This window comes from Anarrhichthys ocellatus, unplaced genomic scaffold (genome assembly GCF_004355925.1).
Source record: "Anarrhichthys ocellatus isolate YVR2014 unplaced genomic scaffold, GSC_Weel_1.0 scaffold2, whole genome shotgun sequence".
Lineage (NCBI taxonomy): Eukaryota > Metazoa > Chordata > Actinopteri > Perciformes > Anarhichadidae > Anarrhichthys > Anarrhichthys ocellatus.
This window is the reverse complement of record NW_022280032.1, coordinates 9,494,517-9,518,771: the sequence shown is the minus strand read 5'-3', so window position 1 is coordinate 9,518,771 and position 24,255 is coordinate 9,494,517. Positions and strand designations below refer to the sequence as shown.

The window sequence follows — 24,255 nt, the reverse complement described above, 5'->3', positions numbered from 1 at the left end:
ACATGCAGAGCAAAATGTCATTTTCTCAGGGGCAAGCGTTCTATTGAGTAATAGAATGTTTGGTGACACATTTTGTCGCAGCTGGCTGAAACAACAATTAGTTGAAATTAAATTTAGCATAATTTAATCGTATTGCATGTAAAGCCTAAATGCTGATAAATTACCAATTTGACTGAATTTGAATGGGAATGTTCCCAGATATAATTCAGTGCTACAATGAATGAGGACTTTTAATGTTTGGGGTGTAAATTGTAAAACAGAATCATGCATTTTGTTCATCTTTGCATGTTTGTTATAATCATAATATAACTATGAAATGTGTACAAGTTGTGGTTATTATCTTATGCTATATTACCAATGTCTCTACTGGATATCAATATTAATGAGGCTTTTTAAAATGTTCCCAGCACATCCTGTCCATTTGGAATCGCATCTCCATCTGCAACCACACACAGAGTGTATCACTAGGATCTAGAATATTTGTGAGCAGTGAGAAATTACTTCTCGGAAAACAAAAGTCAAACTATGCAACTCTTGCTTCTCTCTTTTAATCACATGATTTCTTGAGTAAGATCTCCACTGTTGCAACACACACTAAAAAGAGGAACCACTTCACTGCTGTGCGGGATTCCTGTGAAGACCAGAGACCAGCTGTGTAAACCACTACATCCTCATTTCTGGGTTTTTTTTTCTCCTTTCTGCTTCAGTTCTCCAACACCTCTTTTACTTGAGTGTGTTTTAGCACGCTAGTATTTCTGCTCGGCTTGTCATGTGGATGGCATCATGGGACGGTTGAGGAGGGTGGTGCTTTTATAGGAGGGAAGGACGGGGAGGATGCTGAGGTCAAATGCTGGAAAAGAGTGAATTTTGGGTCAGATGAAGGATTGAAAGGAAAAAAATAAAAGATGGTGGACGGGAAAGGTGGAATATGTGGAGGTATAGAAAGCTCCTGGGAGAGCCGCCTTGCTCTGGCAGGCTAATTGAAGCTCTGTGTGGCAGCCGGCTCTGAGCTGTCACTCCAATGAAGAGCCCATTTGCTGCATTTTTCAGGCTGTGTGCTGAATTCTGATGATGTTACCAAAGACCCGGACCACAGACACACACTAAGACCCCCACCTCCCCACCCCGCATATCCTGCATGGGGACACACAGCCCACTCCCAAGCTCCCCCACAGATAATATGTAACACAGTCGGCGGCATTCTGAACACGAGCAGTGACTGCAAAGCACAAAATGTGGATATCAAGTATTTTGTAAATTTGTCGGGCAATCTCACATGTTAATGTGATATTAGACTCTGCGGGAAGTGTTTTCACTTGTACAGTACAGGTTTCCCCATGTTGGATTAGAAGAGTTTATGTTTTCTAGCAGAGCACATAGCTGCAAGCATCCAGTGAATTATTTATCATGAATTAAAGCACTCGGTTATGAAAATATTTATCTAAAAACTGAACATAGTGGGCTCTTTATATGCAAAGCTGTAACTGAGATATTCATGCATGTGGTTGTTAGTATTAAATTGAACTCTGTAAACTGGGTTTGGCTACTACACATTGTCGCTGTCCAGTTCTGCCCGGTTGTTAGTCCTTGTATATTAGATATGTTGGTAGGATGAGGGTTAAAGTTCACTGTCTTCATATGTATTCAGCATGTTTTTTACATTGTTTCCAGGTGATGCTGATCAAGTATATATGGAGATAAAGTGAGTGTCAGGCACAGTATTATATATAATTAATGAATCTTTCTTCCTGCCCCCTCTTTTATCATTTAGTCTCAATCAGATCTGGTTCCATCAATGAACGTCTATCTCAGCCTAATGAGCTCCCAAGCAGGAGAGTTATTGATCCCTGCTATTGAAGGTTCCACATTTGCATATAATCATGTTGTACACACGTAAGTAACTTTTTCTGAAAAGTTCAAATTTTGGAAATCCACCCTAATTTCATTGCATGTCTTTAATCATTTTTACAGTTGGAAATATTTATTTTGCTCAGTATTGGTGATTTGACAACAGACTCTCACTGAGTTGAGTGAAGCTGTGAATAAATGCTCAGAGGGAGCTACAGGTGCTGCACAGCAATCACTTAGAAATCATTATTCAGTCCTCGTCCATCTTATTTAGGCTAGGACAGACTATTTACTGAGCAGAACCCCCCCGTTGAGTCCATTGAATGTTACACACTGCCTACAGGTATAAAGATAAGGTTTGATTTTGTTTTCATATTGTTAAATAGAGAAGTACAATGGTGGCAGAAATGTTTTATTCAAGTCAAAGTAACAATACAATAGTGCAAAATACTCTGTTACCATTAAAAGTCCTTCATTCAGAATTTGATTTAGGTAAAAAGTTTTAGCATCAAAATATACTTAAAGTACAAAAATTAAAAGTATTATTGTGCAGATTGTACAGTAGTACAGTAATTGCGTGAATGTACAGCAGTGAGTTACTTTCCACCACTGCAAAAGAGGTATTTACCAAACACCAAATAATAGATTGTGTACCATTGTTTGGCTTTGAGCTCTGTTGAATATGAAACATGGCACTACAGTGGAGCAGGAATGTCGGCTCGAGAGTTGCTGAAGCTTGTGTTGTGGTTACAGGTTCATTGTTCTGACTTAATGACGGAGCTTCAACTTTTACATCCACCGTCAGTTGCTTGTTCGCTCTTCTGTTAAGGACTCTGTTGGATTTCTGTTGGATGAAGGCCTTGAAGAAGACAATATCCACTGGCAACCGTGAATCTGTAAAGGTAGTCTCTGATAGTGCGGAGGTATGTGTGTCGGAGGGAGAGCCTGTAGGAGAATAATGGATAATAACGACTATCTCATGTCAATTCTTTCAATGTGTGCTACCTAGCAACCACGGTCATTAAGTGTGCATTGTATATGCAAGGCTCATACTTGAAGGACTTCAGGGCTACTGACTGAGAGCTCTCTTGTTATAGAGTGGGTACTGTATGCATAGTGATGTAACGGCCTTTATATTCAGGAGATGAAGAGGTACAACAGGCCACACACAAGCACAGAGAGTACTGAGAGGTCATACAGTAGCTACAATGTTTTTGGGATAAAAGCTTTTCTGTAAAAACGCAACTGGTGGATTTAATGTTGACATTGCAGATGTACGGTAGACCTCCAACATTGTTATGGATGACTATTCAGCATTTTGCTTGGACAACTAACGGCCAACATTTGAACGGGGTTTCTGTTGTGTATTTGATCATTGCATGCTATTACATTTGGCTTTTCTGCCTCAAGGTCTGGAGTCCAAGAGATCAATCAAGTTGAAACCCAATAAATAGGAAAATGTCATGCTAAGGAGGTTGATAACCGCTCCCTTGGCTACAAACTGGAGTTGCAGATTTGAAAACGTTGGTGTTACCTGTAGTTATTCTTGGGTTCAATTAGACCCCACAGAGGTCGCACCCCCTATTAGACTCCTTAGAAAACTGTTCTCATTCAATTTAGAAAAACAAATGTAGTGGTTAAAGAGGGTCTAACTGAGCATTAGAGTGATGCTATTTCTAAGACAGTTTCTAGCCCACTGTGGAGATGCATTTTATCAATGAAGACAATATTTCCTCATCTTCTGAAGGTTGGATACGACCTCCCATCCCATGATGCCCTGGCACAGATCCTACCAAATGGCCGCTGTCTTTTCAAGGGAGCGAAGCCTGAGCTGCACAGAGCAGCCCAACGAGACCAGGAGAGACTGGCTGAGAGGCCCGAGGCGACACAGGCCCACAAACCCGACATAAACCACACCTATCAAGTCCATCATCCACATAAACGGTAAGAAAGACAACTACACGTTATGATCATTTTATGAATGATATTTTAGTAAGGCGAAAACAAAGAATTTCCTGGATTCAATTCACCAATGAGTTACTTTTATTAAATGTGTTCATGCTTTAGACCCCCTCTTCATGACTTTGAGGATGATCCCAACATGGCAGAGATCACCCACCTCCAAACTAAGGTGATAAGACATAATCAACACTTAAACTCTTGAATCACAGAGTGAAGCAACCCCCATTGTCACGTTTAGTTAGTGAATAGTGACACGGGAAGTCCGGATGAGATGGGATATTATGGGAGAGCAGACACGCACAGTTGGTAGACAAAATGTCAGAAAGTCGAATAGATTAACATTTCTCAGACTGATTGCACTCTAGAATCGAGAGTGATGAGGCTAAACCCTGTGTGAGGGTGTTATTTATGCAGATCTTGACATTTATCTCTTGTGGCAGTGAGCTTTTCTCTATAATGTCATTTATTTATTTACATTTGCTGCTTAGATTTGTGGATTGGCTGAAACTTTCTATGTTCATCCAGGTAGATTTGTTGTTAATTTGTGTAGAGTTTGGATGATTTTATGATAGAAAAGCAGAGATCTGGGTATTAATTGGACAGTTTCATAGTTTCAGTGCATACATTTAATGTGGAATACTAAAATTGTACATGGACAATGATAATGATACCGGTATGGAAGAACCTAATTAAATATCTCATCATCATCATCATCATCATCATAGTTTAAATCCAGCTGCCGACGGTCTGTGATGTCTCAAAGTGACAGTATGTATGACAGCAAGGCCACTTTAATGTCTTCAAATCATAGCGAGGGGATGAAACATCCGGTATTCACAGGCAGAGACAGAGACTCTGCTTTTATTTTTGACACATGATGGGACTTTCCAGACTCATCACAGGGAGCCGGCCGTCCCATCAGGCCTGTGGGCCCCCCAGCAGAGACACCATCTCATCGACAGTCATGATTGTCACCTCGTCCCTGCCCTTTCAATTAGATGCTCAATTTCACCCTTGTGTCCCACGGGAGTCACAATCACACCATCCGAGATTGGAATCCCCTAATCGTCGCCCCCTCCTCATACATGCAGCTGGACCCTGCTCTCAGTCTCCATTCAATTCAGTCTATTGAAGGTGATAGCGGAGCATGTGACAGAGCAGAGAACAATGAACACGTAGAAGCTGCTAGACAACACGCACATGCCTTACACAGAGACATGATAACAGAGCTCTGCAGCAATACGATTCTGAAGCTAAAGTCAGTGAGGAAGGGCAACACGAATGTGAACAGAAAGGAGAAAATGTACAAGAAATACATTTTTGTATTCAATGTTTTTTCAGTCTGTCTTGCTGAAATACTTCCATGGATATGGCATGAGTTTTGCCTTTATATTTCAGCAAATGTGCTTTGACAGGAGGATGCTCCGTCGATGCACAACGAGGATTCATTCTGCTTAAAGCTCGATGCCCATGACAAAGGAGCTTCACAGGATTGGGTGTTATTGTCCCTTTGGATTTGAGGAGCCGGAGTCAGGAATTCATTGTAACCAAACCTTAGACAATCGGTTACAAGAGCATCACACTTTATGGCATAATGTTCTCTTTTGGCATCCAGTTCTCATGTAATGTGCTTATCCGAACCCAAGAGAAATAAATTATTCATCGAGATGCTGAGACGCCGTGATAAACTGTTCATGCAATATGTACTTGCTGCTGGAATGTTTTTAAATTATCTTAGTGTACAGCAATGTGTTGTTGACTACATCCTGGAGGATCATTTAAAAAGATGGCTCTGAAGAGACATCTAGTGGTGGTGATCACATAGAACCACTCGGCTTTAAATTGTGTCCCATCAGATATAATATAGATATAGTATAAGATAATAAGACGGTAGTGCAGAGTGCAAGTATGCTGGAATTCATTTTTAATTACTAATGCAACAGGTTGCTTATATACATGACATAGTTGGATGTGCATGTCAGTTTACAGTATATTCAGTAAATACAGAAGCTTAGGTTTATATTTGGTCGTGATATGTACATGTTACAAAAAACTGTATATATGTAAACGATAAAATATAAGATGCAGATTAATTTAACTGATCTTTACTGTCCATCAGAGTGACGGCATGCGGGAGGCCCTATAGTGCCCTATAGCTCCTAGAAGGGAGAAATTTAAACGGGTTGTGTCTAGGGTGATGAAGGGACTGCAGTGATGTTACCGGCCCGTCTCCTGAATCTATTGGTGTGTAAGTCCAGAATGGAGGGCAGGCTGGCACAAAATATTTTGTGTGCAGTCCTGATGGTCCTTTGTCTGTCCCTGTCCTGTTTGGTGGCTGATCCAAACCACACAGTGATGAAATGGATAAGCAGCTCCTGTGGCGGGTTGAACTTCCTGAGCTGGCACAGGAAGTACATCCTCTGGTCAAGGTGTTTCTGGATATTTGATTATAAATAACCTTGAGGTATTCAATTATGTGGATAGTTTTTAGTCATCTTCTCCCGTAACACCATCCTGGATGGCACACATGAAACTCAAACTGGTACAGTTTAACTATGAGCTCTACAGGGGGTTCGCTTTCAAAGATTATTAAAGGGATTAGGTTAGTCTTTTATTATTATTAATTACATTAACAAATATCCCATTTCAAGCAACTGTCGTTCTCTCCATTAGGAGATGGAAAACTATCGTTCAGCCATGAGTAGGATGGCTGAAGACATCATAGCACTGAGGACACGGGTGGTGACGTTGGAGGCAGAAAACGGTCAGCTCCGCACTGATCTGTCTCTGCAGCAGGACCTCGGCCGAGACCTGCTGTATGACACAGACATTGACGTCATGACCAAGGCTGAGATTGCTGACCGTATAGGTAAGCTACAGCATAGCACTGTGGTTTAGTTACTCAACCACATATTAGCCATTCATCTACATCCAAAATGTGCCTGAACCAAAACCATGCAAAAGTAAGGATTTACATTCTTTCACCAAAAGTTCTGCAGACTCGGTATGAAGTAGTGATGGTGAAAGGTTGCTCACTGTGTGTTTGCTAATCCTTGCGAGTGTCTATTCCCAAGCAGACTGTGCCGTTTTGTGATAAGGCAGCTCATTTAGGCCACGGACCCTGATAAGCTCTGTGGGTAGTGCCTCCCTTATCTCCTGAAGGACAGTCTGTGACCCTCAGTGAAAGGATGTTCCTGAAGGTCCCGCTGCTGGCATCAGAGTAAAGGGACCAGATTTGAGTCCCATCCAACAGACACTCCATTGCATTTCAAAAGCTTTATTGATGGCTGTTTTAATCATCATAGTTCAAATGTCTAAGCCTCAGAACTGACATAATAATCATTCTAAATTTGAAAAGTCATTGAAACTTAACTTTTTATTCTTTACAGATGAGTCTCAGCTTTGACAAACTCAAATGCCACTTTCTGATTCAGACATATGGATGTAGCCAGAAAAAAACAGCACATTCCTACACCTATAAAAATCTGCACAAATAACTAGCACATGTATTATTTCCGCGATGTATGTTCCACCAGTGTGTGATTTGTATTCCTGTTTTATTTTAAGCCTCTCTGAAATTCAAGCTAGCCAGTGAGACCAGTAAGGCTGCCTCTCAAAGGGGCAGGATCCAGCAGCTGCAGAATGACTTGATCAAGGTTAGAAGATACCCATACACACGTTACACAAATACAACTTAATTCATTCATGTCGGTGTGTACCGAGTGTTTGTATAGTTTTCTACTCTACGAACATGTTGTGTGTGTGTTGTGCAGAAGAATGACAGTGAGAAGGAGCTACTACAACTTCAGAGAGTTCACCAGCTGCAACCGGAGAATCTGCAGCACCACCACAGTCACTTTGCAGAGATGGCAACTTTGGAGGTCACAGTAAAACAGCAGGAAAAGGTGAACAGTTAACTACAATGTCCGCTCTACACTTACTGGTATACCCATCTCTATCACAATGGGGAATGCTTCTTTCTATGAATAATAGCTTGAAATGTATGTTTGGATTATATCCTGTGTACTTGTGCCCCCCCCCCCCTCCCCTCTAAATTATGGGGGAGATAGAAACAAGAAATGTTGACCAAGCTGAGTGAGCACAGGCATAGCTTTGTCCGGACATGCACCGCAATCCGACATAATGTTCCTTCGGTCAGTTGAGTGCAGTTAGCCTTCGTTTTACATAACGCAAACGGTGCTGTGTGTAATTATTTTATCTGCTTCTTACAGAGATCTGTATCAGAACCGTTATATCAGCAAAGCAGACGCCTGTAAATTAACATAAAGTAACAACTGAACTATTTACCCAGACTAAACGCACACACACACAGTTTTCTTTGATTTAATATTAATATATGGTGATATTAAAATATGTAATAAAATGATATATTACAAGACATGTTTTGAATCAGTTGTATTATTTTATTCATCACTGTTATATAGTTTAGAATATGTCGCCGTTATACACGTGGAATAAAGCATCTGTACATTCCAGGTTTTTTATTATATTGTACACGCGCTACACATTTTCATCATTGTTAAAATTACTCTCCGAATATGAAACGGTACAGAGTTACTATTCACTGGTTATTGATTTACTGAGGTCATTTGTTACCTCAGTAAATGCATGTTTTGGGCTTTTTCTTTCCAAATGTTTTCTTGCTGTCCATCAACATCTAAGGTTGGAAGATCTAGTTTAGTGTTTATATTGTGGTGCTTTGTGAAGCCCTTCCTAGAAATGAGCCTTGCTTACCATGCACCACAGATTGTCTCTCAAACTTGGCGTTACCGACTAGCCTGTAGAGGCTTCAAAGTCAATATTATAGGTTTCTCTGGTAAGAGAATGAGCTCAAAGGTACTCTGCACTTCCACATGGCGCTGTTTCTCCACTCGGAAGTTCTCAAGCATCTGCAAAGACAGAAGAGAATGCACACAGTTAATATGCAGTGTAAATGAGTACAGCGAGTACTTTATTCTCTATATATCTCACATGGATAAGGAAGAGTTGCATCTCTGCCTCGGCTATTCTGCGTCCTAAACACTGACGGGGGCCGAAGCCGAAGCCCAGGCTCCTGAAGTAGTGGGCCTCTGTCCTCAGCCAGCGGGAGGGCTGATACTGCTCCGGACGAAAAAACACTTTGGGGTCTCTGCCCATTGCATACAGTCCTAGCTGAACCAGAGTCTAAACACAAACACAAAAAGGTGAACAGGGCCCCAACACTATGCTTAACACTTGCTTAGTTTTTGTAACAATTTATATTTTTAAGTGCCTCTCACCCCAGCCGGGATGTGGTAGTTTTGAATAATGATATCTTGTGTTATGTATCGTTGCAAGCTCACTGCAACTGGGTGTAACCTGAGGGATCACAGGGAAAAATCTACATTAAAGGACAAAACTACAAAAGGCCATTTTCAGAGCAACTATGAATTAGTGGAAACTATTCCCTAAACAACTGACATCTAACATCTCTACAGTATCATCACATATCTGGCACTGCCATTTATTTACACCTCAGTGTTTCCTTCAGAGCTCCTTTGACCAGTGGAATCCGCTTCAGCATCTCCAGCATGTCTCCCTGGCTTTCAACCCGGGCTGCAGCCACCTCCGCTCTCAGCTCCTCCTGGAGGTTGGGGTGCCGAGCTAGTTCATACAATGTCCACAACAGCGTTATAGAAGTCTGAAACACACAAACAGAATTATGCAGAGAGCCAAAAAGAAGTCACATTCTGGAAGATAAATATTGTTTTTCTTACAGTATCCACTCCTCCAGCCATTAGCTCAGTGACACTGGCCTTAATGTCTTCAATGGACAGCTTGTCCAGCATGAGCAGGCTAGCCAGGACTCCTGGGTATTTCTTTGGAATGCAGTCTTCCTGACGCAACTGCCTGTAGATGTTGTGAATGCAGCGGTCCGCTGATGCACCAAAACAATATCAACGAAGTAATAAACTGCTCCACATACAGTGCAAACATAAGAAATAGAAAATGTGATTTTCAAATAACAGAAGTGAGAACCTCCTCTTGCCAGTGAAAGCAATACTTCAAATGTTGATCCCGTTTGTTTTCTGAGTCCTACCTTGGTTGAAGATGCCATCCCAAGCCTGCACATGGTCCCGCCACACCTTCGCTCCAATCCGCCTCAACAGAGCGGGAGGTATGTACAGCATGGGTGAGGTAGTCTTGAACATGAGGGTGATGCAGTCAATGAAATGTTGCGCTTCAGGATCGATGTAGTCCAGCATCAAACCCAGACGCTCCCCATACAGCACTGAGCTCACCGCTGTGAAGAACAGAGCAAACATGAGACAAAGATGAGCAATAATATGGGTGAAAAAAAAGGGCACTTGCCGAGACACTGAGTGAGATAAATTCTACATGGAGATAAAAGTGGTTAAAGTCAGACTTACACTCCAGTGCATATTTAAAGAGCTCTTGAGAAAGGTCAGTGGTCCATTTGTTCTGGCCATTTCGCTCGATCTTTTTGTGAATTCTGGCCACAAAATCCTGCCCCACTTCGTCCAGCAAAGGCACAAAGTTTTCCAGCACCTTTGGGGAAATCACCTCCTTGTTGAGAATCACACGGTTTGATCTCCAGTCTTCTCCATCCCTGTGAGAAGATTGTCCGTTAACTTCAACTAGCGAGGAAATTAATAGTCACAGCAACACTGAGTTAAACCCTTGGTTCCACGAAAGTGTCGAAATTTTGGTAAAACAGAGTTTATACAGGTAGATCGGGATAATTAGAGCACATACTTTAATAGAACTCCATATTTGAGATTCCTGTAGTCTCTGTATGACGTCCAGGCTTCAACTCTCAGCCTTTTAGGATAATGGCCCTCCGCTTTGAACAGGATAGCAGCATCTTCAGGATTGATGATATTCACACTTTCATAGTAACCTACTTTTTCTCTGACATACAGAGAGAGAGGGAAAAAAATGGTTGGAAATACCATATCAGATGTTTGTTTTCAGAAAACATGACCTTGTGATTTTTCTGTCACAAATACTTAAACACAAAAATGTTTATATTTGGGCCAGAACATTCATTTTAAACTGAACTCATTTGTTTTGTCTACTTATGTTACTGTTTACTTAAGATAGACCTTGATAAGTGTCATGTGGAATCATTTTATTTAAGAATTATGCAAACTGCTTTGCCTTCCGTACCTGTAAATGGGTCCAAAAGTGTTGAAGTTCTGTAACATGATGCGGTGAAGGTTTTTGAAGCCATCCAGTTTCCAAAAATTGTACAAGTTGGCCACCCCATTTTTCCACAGTCCAGGAATCTCACTGAAAGGCTTGACAATGCTACTGCTCTCCGAGTACACCTGTCTGACCACCGGCATACTGCTGCCGCAGCGCACACCTGTTGTCAGCTCTCCTATCCAGGACAGGGGCACCGTCACGGGGCTGCGCCACACACTCCACCCAGCCATCCCGACAACAATAATTCTCGCTCTGCTCTACCTTCAACAGCTCCGCTGGCTCTCCCAGGGACATCTGGTGCAAAACAAGTAGGCTGGTCTAAATAGTCTGCCCCACTTTGCTGATCAAGGCTCTCCAGTTGAACACCACAGTGAATTCAGTATTACTTACTGAATATGTAATCTTGTGTCATAGCACCCTGCAATCATCTGTATGTAAAAAGTGAGACTATTCCAACTCGCATTAGGCTTAAAGACCTTCAGAAGGTCTGTTGTCTTTGTAAACAAGCATTTGCTTTGATTTGTGAAGAAAGACAAGGCCATAACAGAAACTCTGTTTATAACGAATGTAATCAACATATACAATACTGTGCCTCTAAAGTTAAAGATTTAATAAATACACATACAAATGCAATGAACTTCATTTCTTAAAGCCAGGGTTGGTAATTGTAAGGGAAATTCCTCTGGTTATTCGGAATGTAACCATGTTAAAGTCCATTTTGTTTGATTATTATTATTATTATTAAAGTTTGTTATATTTGTTGAAATTCTCTTCACATCCCACCAGCACTGTAATAAGCCCATCCAATCATTTTATCCGGGCCAAACAAACGAGTAAATGTTGTTAATGTTCATTCTGATCATTTTGGTGGAGACGCTATAGAGGGAGGGCTGAAGGGACAGGCTGTCATTCTTGCTGACTTTCTAGTGACTTTTGGCGCTGGTGCTGCTAGCTGCCTTCATTGTTGCCAACACTGGGCTGGGTTTTCTGCTGGATCCTTTTTAAAATCTATTGTACACTTTCTAATTTCTCAACATTTCCAACCCTATCTTTAAGTAGCTTTATGAGTTCTTCCAGCTTCATGGCAGTCTTAATGTCTCCCTGGAGTTGGAGTCTGCCACTGGTGTAGGCAGCAAATGGTTGTAGCCCGCCCTGGAACATGGCCAGAAGGTCGCTGTCACTTAAGCTCAGTGTCACATCTGGCTCTCTGAACAAGTACCCTGCTCCAGCTGCACCGCTTCCTACAGAACACACACACAGAGCAATGGAGATACTTAATATTAATATCTCACTTTACTTTTGTTTTCTATTTAACTGAAACAGCTTTATTCGACAGATTTAGCACAACTTGCATTGAGCTGCTGGACTTATCTGAATGAAAATGCTCTGATAATTGGGGCATATTTAAAGTAATAAATTTAAAGTATCACCTTGGCTCAAATCCACATAGTAACTGTGATGCTGTCCATCTTCTGAGCTTATGTTAAACTGAAAGCAGGCCCCAACCTGGTGGACCAAAGTTTCTGAGAGCACGAGCTGGACCCGGCCGAGCAGCTCGTCAACAGAACCTGATGTGGCCACAACTTCCTGAGGGGCACTGCTGAGCTCATCTGTAAACGTTATGCTGTCGTCTGAAGAGAAAAGATGTAGGCTTAGTTGAAGAAAAAAAGTAATTTCTGTCTGTGTGCGTGCACTGCCTAGGAAGTAGTTGTTGCAATTACTTCCATTATCAGACTGGGTACACGTACAAAAACATGTTAGTGTGAGGCCATACCTTTTTGAGGCTGTAAAATGCCACTCTGGCTCAGAAATTGCATGGCCAACTGCTGAATGGAGCCAGTGAGGCCTTCAACTCCAGGCATAGAAGGTGGCATGATGAGGGGTCCAGAGGGGCCTTCCCCGGGTGCTTTTAGTAGAGAGCCCAGGGTAAGCTCTACCCTGTCCACCTCCAGCCCCCAGGGTCGAGTCATCTCATTTATGTCCATCTGTACAGAGCAATAAAAGGATGTAAGTTTGTCATGACACAGTGAAAAGCCAGCAGAGAATAGGTCCAGTGTTGTCTCACCACGAGATAGTCTCCAAGTTTAACTCTCCCAGTCTGGATCTCCCTGACAGTCTTCTTAGCCAGGCTGTAGGTCAAAGCCTTCTGTGCAGTCATCCTGGTTGAGGCATTCAGGTCCTGGACTGATAGCACTGACTTGACGGGGCTCCAGATCCTGAACTGGATGTCTGCTCCCACTGAGAGCATGCCGTCATCCAGAGTAATCACCTACAGCAGCAGAAGTATGTTTTATACGGGCTGGACAACCACGACTGGTCATATGACATTTGTCAAAAATATAGAGACATCTCCTCTTCATTCTTAAAGCTGGTATTGACTACGAAATATTTAATGTGTAAGGCTGACTACAATTGACAAATGCTGGCCGTGCAGAAGGAGAGTCTGTGACACGTTAACTGTATTGAAATGAAGTAACGAATTTCAGTGATGGTTCTGTAGTTGCTATCCAAAAAATAAACAGCTCATAACTGTGATAAATGCTTAGGCTTAAAAAACAAAACATTGCCATCGGCATTTAATTCTGAAGTTTATGTGGGGCAAAGATATGAGACTAAAGACAAAACATTCAGCACATGAAGCAAGAGTGCCACCTGCAGGACAAAATAAATAAAAACAGATTTTGCTTGCTGTAATCATTCCACCTGTTTATACAGGTCATTAAGAGATTCACGTCAAATGCACTTTTTAATGGACGTGATGGGGAACAAACTCCACAGTCCTCTGTTCAGATGTTTATCTGAAGGCAACATGACTGACTAGACTTGAAAATTGTGAACCTATTCTTTAATTATATTTGAATGGTTTGTTTGGTTAAGACTTCTACAATGTGAGGGAAACCACTCCTGATCACAGGTTTTTTTCTTGCATTTGTCAATGTTTCAGAAAGTAAGCACTTAAACAAGTTGTCCATCACAACTGCTTCGGTAACTAGTGATGAACTCGGTGTAGTGGTCTACCTGGCAGGGAGGGATGTTGAAAGCACGGGTGCGCAGGTCTACTCTCTGCCACTGGTCAATGAGGGGCAGCACAAGGACAATACCAGGGCCCTTGGGAGGACCAACTCGACCCAGACGAAACACGACTACCCTCTGGTAGTTAGGCACAGACTACGAACAAGATGTTGGTTGTTTTTATTCTCTGACAAGTTTAGTAGACGTGCTGTAGGAATAACTGATGAGAGGTTTCACCTTACTTTCAGTACAAACCATCCTGTTATAGGAAATGTTATGAAGGTGAAGATGTAGACAAGGAAGATGACAATCAGGTTGCAGATCCAGGACAGCCATCCTTGGGAGGTATCTTAAAAGAAAATAAACAAAAAAGTCTTCGTCCTTAAGGTATTTTCAGTTTATGATGTCATCTTATCTGTGGCTCTAAGGGGAGCTCCCCACTTGGGATTAGAGACTACTACAAATCCTGCACTACAAACTGGGTGTGTGGGGTTTGAAAGATGGGATTTTACCAGGAAGGGCTTCAGGAAACATGATAATGCATTATGGGATTTGTAGGATCTAGTGTTTTAGAGCTTGACTCATCCTAGGAACTTAACTACAGTATATGTCGTATGTTGTTATTTTCATTTGTCTCATGCAAGTCCACCAACCTTTTAATAAGTTAATTTGCAATGCTATGTAGTGTGGCATATGTTGTACATACATTTATTATATATACTTTATTTTTGATCATGTGTGTATTGTATTTTACCTGAAGGTTTCCTTTGAGGACAATAGAGTTAAAGGGAACGTTGACACAAATAACACGATTAACTAATCGCACTAATACTACCAACAAATCTCATATTTAGACAGTAAAATAGCTAAAGAGCTCTTATTGCTTTAATTAGAATATTTATTAGTTTGTTAGATAGTTGTCTTCCCCCTCACAGACATATATTACATTATAATAGCTCTCTTGACCCCACACAAAGAGAGCTACCATAACTAATGTTAGGTACTTACCGGTGAAGTTGTTAACAGGAACATTGGGGATGTTGTCAAAAGAAAAGCCTTGGTAGTAGCCGCGCTGTGTGAAGCTGTCAGTGTCCACAAACAAGCCAGGAGTCCTCGGACTGGTGGTGTCCTTCTGAGGGAGCAGCTGATACGACTTGCTAAACATTGTTGGGTAAAACAACTGCTATTTCTTATTTAAGGCCACTTCATGTTAACTATCAGTACATGATATCAGCCAAACCCTGTAGAAGTAAACAAAGTATGTACTGTTACTAAAATGCAGGATGCTTTAGCTCACTATGCTAGCTAACGTGAAGTTCTTCCGTGTTTTTGCTCCAGCTCTTCTTCTCTGTTTACTGACGCCTCTTCTTCTTCTTCTTTAAATTTGAATGGCGGGTCGCCACCTACTGTACCGGAGTGTGCAGTTTCGTCTATTCGTCAGTAATTATGCTCATTACCGCCACCTAACGTTGCTGTAGATCTACTGCAGTTTACATTCCAGGACATACTGTAGCCCCACATTGATAAACCTGTTTCTTTCATGGTCTCCCGTTTCAGATATGTTTACATTCAGATGTTACTGTACTGGCTTTTACAGTCAGATGTATTAATTTTTTCATCTGACACCATGGAAAGGTCCCCAAGGATGGAAGAAAACCAGTGATCCTGTCATTAAGTACACGCTGTAGCCTTAATAAATAGTAGTCAAGAGACAAATCATAATAGATCCAGACCAGTATAGGGTTTTTGGGACAAATATCGATGTTTAAGAGTTTTGATAAGGAACACAAAATTGTGACCAAGATATGTGAGTAAGGCAGTTAACAGTGTTCTCTCTCTCTCTCTCTCTCTCTCTCTCTTTGGTCTATAAATTACCTCAAACATCTAGAATTGGCCAATAGCCATTATAATGTGATGGTCAGGCTCTAAATCATATTAATAAAATGATCATATCATCTGTATAGTGTCTGTTTTTTGTATCTTTTTGCAATATGTCTTGTGTAATGTGTTCTCTTCTGTTTCTGTTTGTTGTAATCATGCAGGTTCACTAGAAACTCAGTCTCCAGCGTGGCCTCCAGTTGCAACCATCCCACGCCGACCGACCCAGATCTGGCTTTGCTGCTGCCATCTACCTGCAGTTGGAAGCTCTGGCGGACGGGAGGAGAGCTCAGCGCCCGGCAGCAGCGTCTCCTCCTACGGCCAGGAGCAGAGCTTCGCCTCGTTGCTCCTCCTGTACTTGCTGGGAGCCAACACTGACATCACGCTGCTGGAAGCACCATGGATTGATGGATATTCTCCGGTGATGTCCTCAGCAGTGGCTTTAAACTTCATGGCGTACAGGTCCGATATTTCACTGTGCAGCCCCGAGCTGCTAAATCTTTCACAGCAGCATCTTTGGCTGCAGCGCTAAATCAGAACCAGGACTATGAGTAGCAGACTGTCAGACCCAGCTGCAGTAAAATGAGAGGTGCTCGGAAACACTACCACTATTGTCCACAGGGACTGCCAAAATCAACACAAAAAGAAAGGTTCTTGTATAGCTTTAATAAGAATGCCAGACACTGTAATGAATTTGAAAGAAGTCATAACCACAATATGGGAAACAAACAACCAGAAAACATGTTGCTTGAGGGTTGGTTTATGGCGTTTTCCTAGCATGTTTCATTTGTCTTTCCTGTGTTCTTGTTTACTTAGTGTCTTAGTTTTTGAACATGTCACACAGCAGCTTCTCCATGGGTGTGCTGCCAATGGTTGTGCGAAAGAACAGCTGCGCTATTTTCTCAGAGCTCACATAGTGGAGGGACGGCAGCAGAAGTAAAAGTCTCCCAAACCTTGATGGACGAGAACAAAGGAGAGTGAACTTCCTGTTTCTGTTTAAGCTTGTATGTAACAAACCTGTGTGATGTTTTTATGTTTCATGATCTTTGTAGTCAATCAGAGCGAGAGTCAGGCTTACCTGGCACTTTGGCTGGGGTATAGTGAATGGATGTGCTGACCTAACAACACCTGTGACTGGTCCTGCAGATTCTCCACCTGCTCTGGGTCTTTGAGGCTGCGTGTCTCTGCAAGTCAAACAGCATGACATTAGTTACAATGTCCATTCAGTAACAAATGCATATTGCTGGAGGATTAACTTCTCACCTGGCTTGAACAGTACAATGGCTTTCATGCAGGCAAACTCAGTAGGGTTAACTGCCAGGGCCTTAAAGCGATTAAAGACCTCTTCCAGGATGTGCAGGTCAGCTGTGGGGAGGCTGATCTTGGCCTTCTGTGTGGGAGAGAGATCTGGCAGAGACAGAAGAGGACAGCTGTCCATGGGCAGGGACCACTGGATCGCACACAAGAGGAACATCTCACTCCAAGCTTCCTCAAGGAGAATCACCTGAGGAGGTCACAGAAATTAATGTTATCACTCTCACACACGATTTACGTAAATCGGTTCGGTGAATATACAAAGAAGTGTCGGACAGTCTCACCTGGTCTCGAAATGGCAAGTGAGCAAAAACAGGCAGATTTTTTGCCCACTTCACAGACACGAAGAGGAGTCGTGCCGATGTCTCATATATACTCTCTGGACAGCTGGACATGTATGGGGACAGACGGCAGTCAGAGGGAGTCCGATCTCTCTCTGAATCATTGGTTGTCACATCAATATTCTCCTCCACTGTGCATTAAAAAGAGAGTCACACAAATGTTTAGGCTAATAGGAGTACTATATTGTATTTTTAGCTTTTGTTGTTTTTTACAGTTCATTTATTTATTGTACCTTTACTGTTTGATGATCTATTGTGTTTTGTTTGTTTTGTTTTAGTATTTTGTTCTGTTTTCTACTGATGTCTCTTGTTGCACGATCCACTTTGCTGCTATAAGCCTGCAAATTTCCCCGCTGTGGGACGAATAAAGGATAATCTTATCTTATCTTATCTATCTTATCTTATATTATTACGTTTAAATGAATCATTACAATTTAGAAAATAAAATTCTACATTTTTGTGACTTACTGTATAATCCTAAAAGCAAACTCTACTTATCACGGACATCTAAAGCAAATCATACAGTGTATTTTTACATAGAAGTGGGTACTTGTTGTATAAGTTAATGTATGTCTTATGATCTCACCATCCTCGGGCTCCAGTTTTGCACAGGTTTCTGCAGTAAGCAGGCTGACCATAAAGCGGTGGTAGTTATTGAGGTTGCTGTGGGGCTGTACGGCGGCAGAGGTGGTGACCAGAGGTTTGCAGATGACTGATGAGTCGGGGGCGGAGGAGGTGAGCTCCCTTGTGGTGGCCAGGTGCTCCTTTTTAGTGTCCACATCTATGGAGTCTAGACTGACATGTGCTGTGCTTCGAGGCTGTCGCTCATTCTGCACAGCTGCCAAAAGGACAAGTAAATAATATATCGGCTGAAAACATTGTACAATGACAGAGATTATATATGCACATATAATATACTTTCCACTGTCAAGTTATTGAGATTTTTCTCACCATCTTTGTTCATGCCAGCTTGGAGACACTTCTTTAGTCGACAAGCTTGGCATTGGTTCCGATGGGCCTTGTCAACGGGGCACCTGCTTGATCCAGCTTGACACCTGTGATATTGACAAAAAAAAAAAATCTTAAAAGTTTAAATACGAAGAATTTCTTGTTACACAAGTTGTATTTCTCCATTAAACTAATTGTAATTGTGACTGCCCTATTAGATAAAAATCCAGCTCACCTGTAGATGAGTCTTCGTCTCACACTGCGCTTGAAGAAGCCACTGCAGCCGTTGCAGGCATAGATCCCATAGTGTTTACCACTGCTTGAATCAGAACACACTTTACATAGCAGACCTTGGCCATGTGCTCTACCAGGGACTGAACTTATTTCTATAGAGGACAGATAGCAGAAATAAATAATCAACATTTTTCTCATCCTTTTAAGGCTCAACAAACGTCTTAATTGTACAGATAGTTTTTTTTCTTTTTCTTTTTAGACATTATTTTAACTATACATGCAATAAACACAACTATTATCAATAGCATTACTCTTTTATCTGCTGGACAGAAAAATATTTATATTTTAAGATATTTTAAGCTTTTTCTTTAGTTGTCATTGTGCACACTTAGATCTTTTATATTAAAAAAGTTCCATGTTACAACAAGCATTGGCTCACCTGCTTGAGATCCATCAGTGAAGTCATTTGACATGTCAGAAGAAAACATGTTCATTTTGGTCATGTGGTCCTCCATTTTGAGATATCTTCTAATGTCTAAACTTTGCCTAATAAACAGTGTTTAGACAAATAGAAGATTACTCGGAAAATAGAAAGAAGAAAACAAAAGATTATAAAGTATTTTTTTGTGTAGTTGACTGGCTGGATCAAAACATCCTTCATGTGAAGTGTTGACACATGGCAGTCCCCTAAAACACAAAATTGCAGTTATTTGCATGAAAGCTTGTAATTAAAGCCTAATTTCTTCAGAGGTCATCAGAGAGTTACTCCCGGAATGCTCGATGATATCGATCCAGTGCTGTTGTCCGTTCTCTGGTCGTTTCTGATGTACTGGGGGGGGTCAACAGAGTCACTTCTTTACTTCTTCTTTCTTTCTCCCGGCCAGAATGAGTGCGAGCTGTCTGGGGGCTTTCTGAAGGAAGACAAGGAGATTAGCACCATGGCGCTGTGTAAGCAAATGCTGATTTGTCATCTTCTTAATCTTTACTGTCAATAAGGGTAAATCAATCAGTCACTCCACTTACAGGCACAACTCAAATCTACAAACGAGACCACTGAAAAAGAAAAAGAAAACATTTTACTTCTCACTCACACTACTTTTAAATGGTTTCATAAATGTGGCTGCTGACTGCATGGTAAAGTTCAGAGTCTCCAGAGAGCAATTTGTTTAAATTCTACCCTGTTAATTGTTTACTTATAGTGCCTTTCTCAAATCAGCTAATTCATTGTAAACATACAGTTATTATAAGAAAAGATAAAGTAAGTCTACAAGCAAAGATGCTTCTATGGTTGTCTAGCCTATTGTAAGTCTGCTGGCCAAAATCATAAAGAGTATTCTACTACTGCCCACAGTATTGACTTGAGGTTTTAGAAGTTATTTACGACAAGTAAACCAATTAACTAATCAACAAGACACAAAACATAGCAATATGGACTATGTGTTCCACTCATAGTACACATGTATGTATGTTCCTCACCATCCGGTTAACAGTGTAGTCTTACACCTCACTTAAGACATTCCTTCTGCGTCATATTGGCCTGGCAATGACACTAATGGCTTCAGGAGAATACAGCCACCCCAAATCAGCAAAGTAGCTTAACCCTCCATGAAATGTGGTCTCCCTCTTGGAGGGGGATCACGAAAGGGGGTGATGAGAAGAAAAACAATTAGTGCAGAGATTGAAAGAGCAGCAACAAGTTGACCCTTAATTCCATTCTTCTGCCATATGGTCAGGAGCCTCCGTCTGCCTAATTAGTAACCCATGTGCAATTAACTGTTATTGCATAGCACAAATCCTAATATTCTCATTTCGTTTCACTTTAGGATATTACACAGTGGATGACCACAAAGAAATATCAGAAACATCAACACCTGTGCTCGTTATTTTTTGTACAGGTCTCTCAAGCTATGGCTGAAGTCATTATAGCATATAGCTAATGGCATCTAGTTCAGCTTGTTAATCAGATCAAATGTAGCAAAGACAGTAAAGATACAATATGACTGCCTGCTGTGTCCACAGAATGATTTCTGTAATCCCTTTAAGTCACTCTTGATTTTAGGAAAACAATGTAGTATGGAAAACAGAGCTCCTTCTGTTGGCCTAAATTGGCGTATAAAGGGATTACAATAGAGGCAGTACAAGGGCTATGCACACAGAGACATTTGCACTTGTTTGAATCAGTGGTGTAGGTACAGATATGTTATGTGTAGGAATGTATGTTAATAGTATGCATTGAATTGGCTTTGTATTATGCACCTCAGTAATACAGTACGTCATCACAAGTGAAACTAGAGACCAGATGGGATCACACCAGCTGCAACGGCAAATCTGGCCAGGGATGTAAAGTTGGGGGGACCGATGGCCACTTCTCCACTTCCTAACACCTACTTTCAGTGTCTTTACTCGGCCCACAACCATCTTTGAATTTTGCATTTGTTATGATCTTACCTACACACCTGTAAAGTTTTGTGACTGCATCTTTCACGGTTGTGACGCTGTCGTGATGACAGAATCTGTCCACAGACAAATAAACACCTGACAAAGTACTCAAAACCACTTCTGGGGTAGTTCCCCCCCCACAGTAGGTGTCTCCAGGACATTTTGCCATGACGACACAGACAGACACAAGTGTAAAACAATACCAGCATCGCTATTGCGGCAAGTTATAATAGACTGCAGGTGCAACAGTCATTTATTGTGTTTGTACCTTTAGTTCAGAGTGTTGTTGTAATGCATGTCGTCGCTTTATGTAAAGCACTTTACATTTATTGTTATGTAAAGCAGTGTTTGTGTTTTAAAGAGGCACACAAACTTCCCTCGCTTTTCCCTGTGTACAACAAACAGCAATTTGACTGTAGCATACATGCTCAAAGCAAATTAACCTGCCAGAGTTTATACAGATATACACACTTGTGGCCAACAGGCCCGGCAGGTGACCTACAGTACCTTGTATCCACTGGATGTGAAACTAGTTAAAACAGTTGAATAGAGTTACAGTAGTTCAAAGGTGGCATCCGAATGTCTCAAATGCACCTTTTAATAACTACTTGTGATACGATTTAATTTCGCAACTTTGACATAATAAACAAAGTTTGGGAAGTTTATGCACACTAGACAGTCTAGACTGCGGTCCACGTTGCATTTGCATTTACATTAAACTTTGGTGGCAGTATACATTTGCATTCAAAACACCATCTAAACCTACTCTGTGATTGTGAATATGAACACACGTCACCAGTAAAACTCTAGCTCAGTTGCTTGGCAGATCAGCTGTTGATTAGTTAACAGTGGCGTCATCTTTCTACATATTACAAGTTTCAAGTACTATTCCCTGTCGTCAGCTGCAGTGCATCAAACATTAAAAAGGCACATGCACCGCAGCAGGCACACATGTGTAAGACATGATTTATTTTGTCCTTCAGAGGATGCCCTTGAACGCTGTACACAAATCTTTGTATCAGTCTAAGCAGCTTTTTTTTATACAATCTCCATTAATGACAGATAGAGTGAGATTAACTTTTAAAGTTGTTGGCTCCCTCTTCATGCACATGGAGCAGGTGCCTCAAGTTCCAAAAGCATATGTATGTCGTAATTGAGAGGGGTTTTTGTATTTTTTTTCTTCTTTTGTTACCTAATTATGAGCTAAATTAATTTACTTTTATGACTATGATAAAACAATAGACAATTTTGGCATAAAAGAACAAGCATTCTGAAAGTAAACTTTATAAATTACTAAATTACCAATTTCTAATGAATGAAGGCAGTATGATCTGGCAGGATAATCTCCTGCATGCTCTGTTATACCATCGTAAGCTTCTGTTACTCTGCACTCAGCATGTCTATCTGATTTCAAGTAGCTGTGGAGAATGGACACGAATGCATGGTTAAGCTTTGTAGTTTCACTTCAGCAATTGTGGGCACCCCCAAATCAGATGAAGTGGAAGGATTGAGGTGTCAGCACAATGGCAACCAGGGATTGCCCCGCCTTGCCATCTGCTGCTATCTACTACTGTAATCCAGACAATGAGAAAATTAGTTGTCTAAATCCTAAAGTCATGTCAGCTCAATTCAACAAGAGAATCAACATCAGTGAGAGAAAATCCATGTTACTGCTGACAAAAGAACTGAACAGCTTATTTGGTTATGTCTTGTAAATAAAAGCACATACTCTTTGGCATGAACAAAACAGAACATTCAAAATAAATAACGGAAATATTTAATGTGAAATAACATTGACATGATTACATTGCTTCTAACTTGAAATCTTTTAGTTTTCTTAAAGTAATTGTTTCACACCGTTAGCCATTGACTGTTTTTTTTGTGTTAATTTATGGTTCTGTGAATAAATGTTATAACCACAGCCTAACAGTAAAAGTACAACAAAATTTAAAGTCTGAAATAATGTATTATATTCAGGACTCTACTGTCAGTAATAGCAAGGTAATTATGTTAACACAACTCAATAATTAAAAAATACAGCTGGTGTAACATAGTTGAAAAGGTTCAGGTTAAATCCCGCTAAATGGGAAAACTACGCCACCTGCTGTTAGAAATTTGTACCTGCACTGAATAGAAGACGCAAAGGACTATGGGTAATCGTCATAGCAACGGAGGATTCACTACTAGGTAACGGGTCCGTGAATGTCCGTGGACAATATAATGTTAACTAACTTTAAAAGTACAAAAGAGTTGAGCTGGCTTTATTTAGTTGTATATTATTTGTCTTAGATTATATTTGTCATGTTTTCATTAAGTTAACTCTACGTTTTTTATGTGTTTTATTGCCAGTAAAAATGTCTCCGGTATAGCAGTTAACATTAACGTTGTCCACAAGTCATGAACTGATGAACTGTTGTCCTTTGTCATAAATGCAGGTATGTTACAGTATGTTGTTCTATAGAGTGTGATACTATTTTAAACATGCTGATGAGTATTTTCTATAGTCTACATGTTTACTCAGTTATATAATTGTTATTATAAAATGAAAAAGGTAACAGTCCAGTGTGATAAATCTGTAGAAATATATTTTTGGTTATATATTTTTTTGTATTTCTCCTCATAGTTGTAAGAGAGAGACAGTTTCTGTTCTATTTCGGCTATTTTATTTACATGAATTTAAAACCACTATACGATATATATATATATATATATATATATATATATATATATATATATACAAACATATATAGTATCAGAAGTTATGTGTGTGTGTGTGACAATTGTGCTGTGTTCTAATTTATGCATGTTCCATTCTGTGTTCCAGAATACTACTTGCAGTTTTTACTCACTATGCCTAACTTTCTGAAACCAGTGGATCATCAAGAAACATCAGGAAATGTTTATCGTTTGTGGAAGGACGCTCCTTTTCACGTTTTGGGGTTTAATGACAGTCGTGATTAGCTTTTGTTGATTAGTTTAAGTCTAGCAGCATGTATACGCGGTCTCTCTCTTTCTCTCTCTCTCTCTCTCACAGACACACACACACCTGGTGGGGTAAGTTATTTGTCTT

General features: G+C 40.7%; 4 protein-coding genes across 5 annotated transcripts; 1 reads left to right on the top strand and 3 right to left on the bottom strand.

The window, feature by feature from the left end:
- Positions 1–3,923: 3,923 nt before the first annotated feature.
- On the top strand, positions 3,924–7,785 carry ccdc33 (coiled-coil domain containing 33). Its single transcript, XM_031869685.1, has 4 exons — positions 3,924–3,979; positions 6,484–6,679; positions 7,378–7,466; positions 7,584–7,785. Exons 1-4 carry the CDS (start codon positions 3,950–3,952, stop codon positions 7,725–7,727), a joined length of 459 nt encoding a protein of 152 aa, XP_031725545.1. The 5' UTR covers positions 3,924–3,949; the 3' UTR covers positions 7,728–7,785.
- A 442-nt stretch (positions 7,786–8,227) lies between these two features.
- Positions 8,228–11,441, bottom strand: cyp11a1.2 (cytochrome P450 family 11 subfamily A member 1, tandem duplicate 2). Its single transcript, XM_031867563.1, has 9 exons — positions 10,981–11,441; positions 10,567–10,722; positions 10,221–10,420; positions 9,890–10,093; positions 9,567–9,727; positions 9,324–9,490; positions 9,090–9,168; positions 8,803–8,994; positions 8,228–8,720 (listed from the first exon to the last, which is right to left on the bottom strand). The coding sequence occupies exons 1-9, from the start codon at positions 11,247–11,249 to the stop codon at positions 8,598–8,600; spliced, it is 1,551 nt and encodes a 516-aa protein (XP_031723423.1). The 5' UTR covers positions 11,250–11,441; the 3' UTR covers positions 8,228–8,597.
- Positions 11,442–11,578: 137 nt separating this feature from the next.
- On the bottom strand, positions 11,579–15,391 carry stoml1 (stomatin (EPB72)-like 1). 2 transcript variants are annotated; one of them, XM_031867574.1, is made up of 7 exons: positions 15,040–15,391; positions 14,274–14,380; positions 14,038–14,187; positions 13,085–13,288; positions 12,794–13,004; positions 12,450–12,650; positions 11,582–12,260 (listed from the first exon to the last, which is right to left on the bottom strand). In XM_031867574.1, exons 1-7 carry the CDS (start codon positions 15,194–15,196, stop codon positions 12,028–12,030), a joined length of 1,263 nt encoding a protein of 420 aa, XP_031723434.1. In that variant the 5' UTR covers positions 15,197–15,391; the 3' UTR covers positions 11,582–12,027. The 2 variants fall into 2 exon arrangements, with proteins under 2 accessions (XP_031723441.1, XP_031723434.1); XM_031867581.1 differs by lacking the exon at positions 14,038–14,187 and having other exon boundaries at positions 11,579–12,260.
- A 1,167-nt stretch (positions 15,392–16,558) lies between these two features.
- Positions 16,559–23,829, bottom strand: LOC116393268 (photoreceptor-specific nuclear receptor-like). The gene is made up of 8 exons (XM_031865446.1): positions 19,186–23,829; positions 18,748–18,898; positions 18,516–18,619; positions 18,151–18,402; positions 17,508–17,695; positions 17,173–17,413; positions 16,988–17,093; positions 16,559–16,862 (listed from the first exon to the last, which is right to left on the bottom strand). The coding sequence occupies exons 1-8, from the start codon at positions 19,259–19,261 to the stop codon at positions 16,730–16,732; spliced, it is 1,251 nt and encodes a 416-aa protein (XP_031721306.1). The 5' UTR covers positions 19,262–23,829; the 3' UTR covers positions 16,559–16,729.
- Positions 23,830–24,255: the final 426 nt, after the last annotated feature.

What these genes read in the sequence shown, in the direction of transcription:
- stoml1 (XM_031867574.1), bottom strand. Translation starts at nt 15,196, where the DNA reads ATGTTTAGCAAGTCGTATCAGCTGCTCCCTCAGAAGGACACCACCAGT. An exon ending in TCAACATCCCTCCCTGCCAG is followed by an intron (nt 13,289 to 14,037) that starts GTAGACCACTAC and finishes CTGCTGCTGTAG; the next exon opens with GTGATTACTCTGGATGACGG. An exon ending in AACTTGGAGACTATCTCGTG is followed by an intron (nt 13,005 to 13,084) that starts GTGAGACAACAC and finishes TGCTCTGTACAG; the next exon opens with ATGGACATAAATGAGATGAC.
- cyp11a1.2 (XM_031867563.1), bottom strand. Translation starts at nt 11,249, where the DNA reads ATGGCTGGGTGGAGTGTGTGGCGCAGCCCCGTGACGGTGCCCCTGTCC. An exon ending in CTTTAAATATGCACTGGAGT is followed by an intron (nt 10,094 to 10,220) that starts GTAAGTCTGACT and finishes TGTTCTTCACAG; the next exon opens with CGGTGAGCTCAGTGCTGTAT. An exon ending in TGCAACTCTTCCTTATCCAT is followed by an intron (nt 8,721 to 8,802) that starts GTGAGATATATA and finishes CTGTCTTTGCAG; the next exon opens with ATGCTTGAGAACTTCCGAGT.
- ccdc33 (XM_031869685.1), top strand. Translation starts at nt 3,950, where the DNA reads ATGGCAGAGATCACCCACCTCCAAACTAAG. An exon ending in TCACCCACCTCCAAACTAAG is followed by an intron (nt 3,980 to 6,483) that starts GTGATAAGACAT and finishes TCTCTCCATTAG; the next exon opens with GAGATGGAAAACTATCGTTC. An exon ending in TGAGATTGCTGACCGTATAG is followed by an intron (nt 6,680 to 7,377) that starts GTAAGCTACAGC and finishes TTTTATTTTAAG; the next exon opens with CCTCTCTGAAATTCAAGCTA.
- LOC116393268 (XM_031865446.1), bottom strand. Translation starts at nt 19,261, where the DNA reads ATGGAGGACCACATGACCAAAATGAACATGTTTTCTTCTGACATGTCA. An exon ending in AGACGAAGACTCATCTACAG is followed by an intron (nt 18,620 to 18,747) that starts GTGAGCTGGATT and finishes TCAATATCACAG; the next exon opens with GTGTCAAGCTGGATCAAGCA. An exon ending in CATTGTACTGTTCAAGCCAG is followed by an intron (nt 17,094 to 17,172) that starts GTGAGAAGTTAA and finishes TTTGACTTGCAG; the next exon opens with AGACACGCAGCCTCAAAGAC.